At 38.0% G+C, this 7,525-nt stretch overlaps 1 protein-coding gene across 1 annotated transcript; it reads right to left on the minus strand.

The window, feature by feature from the left end:
• Positions 1–3,286: 3,286 nt before the first annotated feature.
• On the minus strand, positions 3,287–6,264 carry LOC108369372 (uncharacterized). The gene is made up of 2 exons (XM_017624465.1): positions 4,408–6,264; positions 3,287–4,334 (listed from the first exon to the last, which is right to left on the minus strand). The coding sequence occupies exons 1-2, from the start codon at positions 5,736–5,738 to the stop codon at positions 4,328–4,330; spliced, it is 1,338 nt and encodes a 445-aa protein (XP_017479954.1). The 5' UTR covers positions 5,739–6,264; the 3' UTR covers positions 3,287–4,327.
• Between the last annotated feature and the right edge of the window lie 1,261 nt (positions 6,265–7,525).

The following is a 7,525-nucleotide window of genomic DNA, read 5'->3' on the forward strand; positions in this document are numbered from 1 at the left end:
TGAATGAGGATGTGCCGAATGAGTGTCCGGCATGCGGAGAGACCCCACATGACTCGAAACATCTCTTCGCATGCCCGGAAAACCCGACAACCCTAACGGCCTTGTCCCTGTGGACAAACCCCACAGAAGCTGCACGCTTCCTAGGGTTGCCGTTAGTGGAACTTGACGACAACGACTGAGATACCAACCGATCTGGGCGGGGTTGTTGTAGCCGCTACAACAACAACAACAACATGTGCATACATGTTTATTAGCTGTCAAAATTTTACGTAGCCTACGAGAAATGTAAAATTTTTACTTTGATTTGCCAAAATTTACTCTTTTCTATCAATTGACACAGTCCCATAGTTAACAAATATTTACAATCCGTAGTACTTTTCTATCAATTGACACATGCCCTTTGCACAAAAAAGGTTATGAAATGCGTTTTACTTAAATCGTTATAAAATGGGTCATTTATATATACCATTTTATGTGGAATTATTCAATAAATTTCGTTTTACATTATCAGGCATGTTCCGAAATTCGAAAATTTGAAATCGACTCGATTTCGATAATTTCTTCGATGGTTTTTAACCTAAAAAATTACAAGTCTCGCATTAAAATGATTTTTTTCATATCGCTGCTGCTTCTTTTACAGTTTTCACTGAGAAAATTCACTCCTTTCATCAGATATAATTAAAAAATATTTGGCAAATCGACTCGATTTCAAAGTTTCGAATTTCAGAACATGCCTGTATACTTTTTAAAACTATTTGGAGTTGATTATTTTTGTTTCTCAGAAGCAACCCTGCGTGCTTAGAAGGCGTGTGTACCAATAATTTCATCCCTGGCATATTCGTCCCCGAGGAAGGCAGTCGCCAAATTCACCGAAGGTTATTTACTGGTTATATTGTGGTGCCAATCGATGTGAGAGCAACTGGGTGTGACGTCACATTATTATGAGAATGAGAGTGTAAATAATAATTTTGAAGAAGAGGAAGAAGCGAACAAGTGGCGCGAAATAGTGATGTAAAATTAGGTTGAATTGTACCTACTCTTCAGCTTCTTAAATTTGAACATACATTCGGTACAATCACATTATTTTAGGTACATTTGGAAGGTAGTAAAATATTGTTTCATGAAAGTCCAAAAGTTGTTATGGTACAGATGGAAGATGTAGTCCACCAAGTGTCAAAAATATATGCACATAAATGTACATGTTTACTGTTTAGGTACGTGTATCCACTTTTAGGTACAACTTTTCGGCAAATAGGTAGGTTTAGTATTCATCGCTAGTGCTCAAAAATAATAATGTGACGTCAGCGAAAGGGCGGATGCTGTCAAATCGAGAAAGAGAGGATTGGCGCCTTACGCGGACCGCTAAAGGGCGGACCACGAAAGGGTGGATGCTGTCAAATTGAGAAAGAGAGGGTTGGCGCCTTACGCGGACCGCTAAAGGGCGGACCACGAAAGGGTGGATGCTGTCAAATTGAGAAAGAGAGGGTTGGCGCCTTACGCGGACCGCTAAAGGGCGGACCACGAAAGGGTGGATGCTGTCAAATTGAGAAAGAGAGGGTTGGCGCCTTACGCGGACCGCTAATCCTCTCTTTCTCGATTTGACAGCATCCAGCCTTTCGCTGACGTCGCATTATTATTTTTGAGCACAAGTGATGATGACTAAGTATTCATGTTGTACCTATTTGCCGAAGAGTTGTACATAAAAGTAGATACACGTACCTAAACAGTAAACATGTACTTTTATGTGCATATATTTTTGACACTTGGTGGACTACATCTTCCATCTGTACCATAACAACTTTTGGACTTACATAAAACAATATTTTATTACGTTCCAAATGTACCTAAAATAATGTGATTGTACCGGATGTACGTTCAAATTTAACAAGCTGAAGAGCAGGCACAATTCAACCTAGCTTTACGTCACTATTTCGCACCACTTGTTCGCTTCTTCCCCTTCTTCAAAATTATTCTTTACACTCTCGTTCTCATAATAATGTGACGTCACACCTAGTTGCTCTCAGCTCGATTGGCGCAATCTTGTATTTCATCATTCTTGCCAAAAACCATCACCCCTATTCTGCAACTCTTTCGTATTCGGATTTTGCTACGAATCGTAGAAATGGTATGCTGCAATCCGAATCGTATTTTCGAACTTTCGAAATTCGTAACAATGGCATGCCTAAAAACGAACGAGTAAGCTTTTTTGCGTAATTTTCTACGAAAACAATTCTGTGTCGGAGGCGAAATAAAAGATGTAAATCGATCTGTGTTTGCAAGAAATATTGGTGGTGTTCATTTAAACAGATAAATTTGCCTTTCACATATACGTATATTTTTATCCACTGCTTTATATAAACGAGCAAAAAAGAATATTTGTTGCCCCTTATCGAGAAACTTGGGTCCGGTTTAGTTAATGTACAACGATTTTCGGTTGTTGTGTCCAAACGCATAACCCAAATCCAAAAACTTTAACATACACGTGTAATCAAAGGATTCACATTTATTATTATTATACAGAAAGAAAGTGATCAATCACTGACTTACAATAAATAAGGAGCGCTAGTTGCATAGACCTTCGGCTCTCTAGAAAAAAATTATTAATATTAATTCAATATACTTAACCTATACATAATACATTTTTATATCAGTTTATTTAAATTCGTTAATCTAACAAATTTTGCGACTGTTTGTATGTTTCTTGTCTCCACCTCTTTTAAGTAGTTCGACGGGGTATTAATACCGAAAACCTCTTTCCTGATTATGTTAAAGGATGGGCATTCGTCAATAAGATGAATTACTGTGAGGTTATTTGAATTGCAATATGGACACTGCGGTTTATTTGTTCCTTTTAGAATGTGGCTATGCGTGATGATTGAGTGACCAATTCGCAGCCGAGTAAAGAGTCTTAAATCTTTACAGGATACGTTCAGTGGAAAACTTGGTTTATTTCCATCTAGGTTGTAATTAGAATAGTGATGTCTGAAGTTGGTCCAATTCTGTATCTTAGTATTTGTTATTTGCCTTTGGATTAGTAGGAGTACGTCACTATTTAGTACAGCCTGGCAAGTAATTAGTGGTTCGTTAGTGGCAAGTTTTGCTCTCTGGTCAGCCGCTTCGTTGCCGGCAATGCCAACATGGCCTGGGACCCACATAATTTTTATCGTTTCCTTTCGTTCTGACAACATGGAGCGTATTGACAAAGCAAGGGCGTTTTTATACTTCACATTAGTCAACATGTTAATTGCGGAAAGACTATCGGTGCAGATAATAAACTTCTTGTTTGTTTTTTTTTTTGGTTTTGGGTTGTGTTGGCAAAGCGGAGCGCTACATAAGCCAGGTTATTCCTTTAAGTTGTGAACCGTGTTATTCGCTGCTTATTTAGATCGATTTGCTGCTAGTGGTGTTCTGGGTAATTGTCTTCCTTATTTCTTTGTGAGTTTGCCGTCTGATTAAACGAATGCACATCCGTGCGACTTTTGTGTTTTTAATGAGTTGTTTGGTTGCTCGCCGTTTTTCAGCTACTGATTTATGTTGGTGTGTCCGAAATGACAGCACAAAAGACAGAATTGAGTGTGGTGAAAAGTTTCGTGTTTGCGCTGCCGTTTGGTTTTGTTTCCAGGTGCATGTTTGTATATGCCGGAGGGCTTGTACGGCCCCCAAATACGCGCTGAGCGAATGCGTTGGAACGTCAAAACGCGATCAAAATGAGTTGTTGTTAGAAGCAATTTTTTTATTTATTTTTTTTAAAGTATTTAAAGCGAGATTTGTGCTTCTTCGATAAACAGTACAAGTTGTGTTAGTTTGCCAGGGTTCATACCTTGGAGTATCTCGTCTAGGTTGTTCGAGTTTTTGATTACATCAAATCTTTCTCTGATGGTTTTGAGTCTTTCACAATGTAGAATTAAATGGGTGTAGTTGCTAATCTGACCACACACGCATGCGTTTGAGTTTATTGCTTTGATTTTAAATAAGTAAGACTTATCATACGTATAGCCAGTTAAAATTCTATTAATGATTTTGATTTGCTTGGGCGTAAGTGGACATTTTCTAAACCATGGGTGCGTTGGACTGGTATTAAAAATGCGGGAAAAAAGGTTCGGTTTATCATTGGAGAAACTTAAAAAATCATTGTACCAGGTGTTCTTTATCTGATTATAAATGTTCCTACTGGCTTCGGTGGCTGTTAATTTTACCTCAATGGTTTGTGCATGTTCAGACGCTTTTTTAGCTAGTTGGTCAGCCCTTTCGTTACCACTTATTCCAACATGTGCTGGTGTCCAGATCACATGGACGAGAATAGGAGATTCTTTGATGATTTTGTGGATTAGGTTGATGTAATAGTTATCTGTATGCTCTTTTTTTAGCAACTGACATGCTACTAAGCTGTCCGTGAATATCACTATTTTATCATAGCTGTTTGTGGTCGCTGTTTGCAAGGTTTTCCAAATTGCAATAACCTCACCGAAGCTCGAGGATGTATTAAAATTTATTTTATACATGTGTTCTATATCATTGGAAAGGTCGTATATGCCAATCCCTGCACAGTTTTGTTGTATGGAAGCATCCGTGTAAAAAATTTTGAAAAGTGATCTTCTGTAATCATGAAGGATCCTCGCATATGTTGCGAGGGCCGTCTCCTTGGGTGTGTTGCGTTTGCTGTTGGACAGGAGATTGGTCAAGACAATTAAGTTAGGGGGAGGGAGCAAGTGATCAGCGGACCCTAGGAGGTCAAAAAAGTGTTTAAATTCCAGGTAGGTTTTACTGTAGCTGGAGTTTAAGTAGGGGTGGTTAAAAATGTCTGATTTAAATGGATCGTCGGAGGTAAGTATTTTTAACAGCTCTTTGGCGGTGAGCCATTTGGCTCTCTCTAATGGCGGAAGCTCATTTGCAAGTGCGTAAATTAAGGGAATTGGTGTGGCTGGTGTTATTCCAAGCGCCCTTCTCAGGAAGCTATTTTGAAACGTTCTGATTTTCTTGTTGACTATTACAGTACTATTTGCAGCTGACGTTCGGCAGTATTCAACTTTGGATCTGACGAAAGACTTGTAAAAATTAAGCGCAACATTTGGTCTTAGTCCTGATTTTACAGTGGTGATCATTTTGAAAAGTTTGGAATTGTTCTTGGAGTTGGCAATTACAGAATTGTAGTGCTCTGTCAGTGTAAGAGAAGTATTGATATATCTACCTAGGAATTTTATAGCGTTCGTTTGCTCAATTTGAGTGTTTTCTAAAGTTATTTGAATACGTTTTTTACTGCCCTTGCTGACATACAATATTTTGGTTTTCAGTGGGTTGCAAGAGAGGTTTAGATTTTTCGCTATTTCATTAAACATAGTAATTTTTTGTTGCAGCCTACATGTTGCACTTTCCACGTCATCCCCGTCCGAGCAAATCACAAAATCATCTGCGAATTGGATGATGCTAGTGTTTTCATCTCTGATATTGTGTAAGTCTTTGGTATATATATTAAATAGGAGTGGGGAGAGGCAGCTACCCTGTGGTAGACCACCACTGATGTAGATTGACTCTTCCGCTAGTATAAGATTTCTTAATGCCAGTACATTTATGATCCACTCAGCGTAGTTTGAATTGATTCCTACATTGTTTATAATAACAGCTACTTTGTTTATGTCTACACAATTGTAGGCATTGCTGATGTCAATGGCACAGAAAATGATTTTTTTGCCTTTATGTTTTTTAATAGCCGTTTTATGCAGAAGATAGTTAACTGCCATGGTCGCCGACTTCTTTTTCCTATATGCAAAGGAGGAGTGCGGTAGAATATTATTGAGTTGTAAGAACTCTTCTAATCTATATTTAACACATAGGTTTATACATTTTAGTAACACTGAAATTAACGCTATAGGTCGAAAATTCCTAAAATTGTCAAGGTCCCTATCTTTCTTGGGGATGGGTACAATCTTGACCCTTCGCCAGTTGTCAGGGATTTGGTTAGTCAAAAAAAATATCGTTTAGTGTTGTTCGGAGGTTGTTTAAAGAACTGTCAGGTAGCGCCTTAATCATTTTGTATGTTATTCTATCATACCCTCCAGCTGACTTCTTGTTTTTCCTTTTTAAAATATCTTCTAGTTCTTCCTGAGTGATCGCGAGACTGCAGTCTGGTGTTATTTGTTTATTTATTTCCAAACTTTCGTTTTGGGGAACTTGCTCTTTAAGCATTTTTAGGAAGTTAGGGTTTCACCACGCTTTGGGTTTTCTCCTACTGTCAAGATTGTAAGAGGCATCGCGAATGGCATCTGAGAAAGTATTTTCAAAGTTACTAATATTTGGTTCTATTTCTGCATTGCTCAGAATTTCTGTGAGTTTGTTTTGCGACAAAAATTGACAATTGGAAGAAGTTCTAATATTTGATTCAAGGGTAATCGGGAAATGGTGGCTTCCACCGATTCTAATTGGGTCAACTGACCATTTAAAGTTTACGTTGGAGTTGGTTAGGGAGAGGTCTAAAACAGAACCTGCTTCTAGACTAAGGTCTCTTTTAAAAGTAAGGGAGCCATCGTTTAGTGTAAGGAAGTTGTATTGACTTAAAATGTTACCAAGATTATTCCCTCTGCACGAGTTTATAGTGTCACCCCACTCTGTAGCTCTTGCGTTGAAATCTCCTAAGATTAAAACATTGTTAACATTTTCTAGCACATTTAGCATTTTTTTAACTTCTTCTTTAAAATCATTAATTCGGATGTTTGGGGGGAAGTATACCGCACAAAATGTAATGTTGGGGGCTAGATTTTTGGTTTGTACTATGAGAATGTCATGTTGTGTTGTGTATTTTATTCTATTAAACTTAATATGTTTTTTAAGAAGGATGGCTACGCCGCCATAGCCATCTTCTCTGTGTTTACCTATGGTTTTAAAATTTAAGACTTTTCTGCTGTTAGAGTCATTATGTGAGAAGGTTTCACATAATACTGCTATGTCATAGTTGTAATTATTTAAAAAGAATTCAATTGAGTTTATATTTGCATTTAAAGACTGACAGTTATATTGTAAGATCTTCATATACTATTTTTTCCCTACCTCCTATCGAGCGGGCTTCCTCGTCAATTGCATTGCTGTCAAATTTTAATTTAAGATTTTGAATAAGTTCTAGTTCTGTGGTTAGTTTGTTTTCTATGCAAAGTTTTTGGGTGATTTTGAACATTTCTGTTAGGAGTTTTTCCATTTCGGAAACTCTACCTCTTTGATACTCCAGTGTTTGATAGACCGGTACTGTCTTTGTATGACTCATAAGCCAATCAAGAAAATTTTGTGCACACTCGGGTTGAAACTCGAACACCCGGGTATATTGAGCTGCAAAGCACCCGAACCCAATCAAGTATGTATGAAAAGCAATCGGGTGTTGTGGCCAACATGTTCGTCTTGAGCTCAGTCGATAACGAACAATACTTCTGCTCGTATACAGAGAACGATGCAAAACGGGTTTTGTTAGATGATCGAGTATACACGAAAATCATGCACCCGCTGCAGATGTCTGGTTTGTACCAACAACCACAGTAAAAAT

Source organism: Rhagoletis zephyria, unplaced genomic scaffold (assembly GCF_001687245.7).
Source record: "Rhagoletis zephyria isolate East Lansing unplaced genomic scaffold, Rhagoletis_zephyria_1.1 Rzeph_scaffold_03633, whole genome shotgun sequence".
In the NCBI taxonomy this organism is placed as follows: Eukaryota; Metazoa; Arthropoda; class Insecta; order Diptera; family Tephritidae; genus Rhagoletis; species Rhagoletis zephyria.

What these genes read in the sequence shown, in the direction of transcription:
- LOC108369372 (XM_017624465.1), bottom strand. Translation starts at nt 5,738, where the DNA reads ATGGCAGTTAACTATCTTCTGCATAAAACGGCTATTAAAAAACATAAA.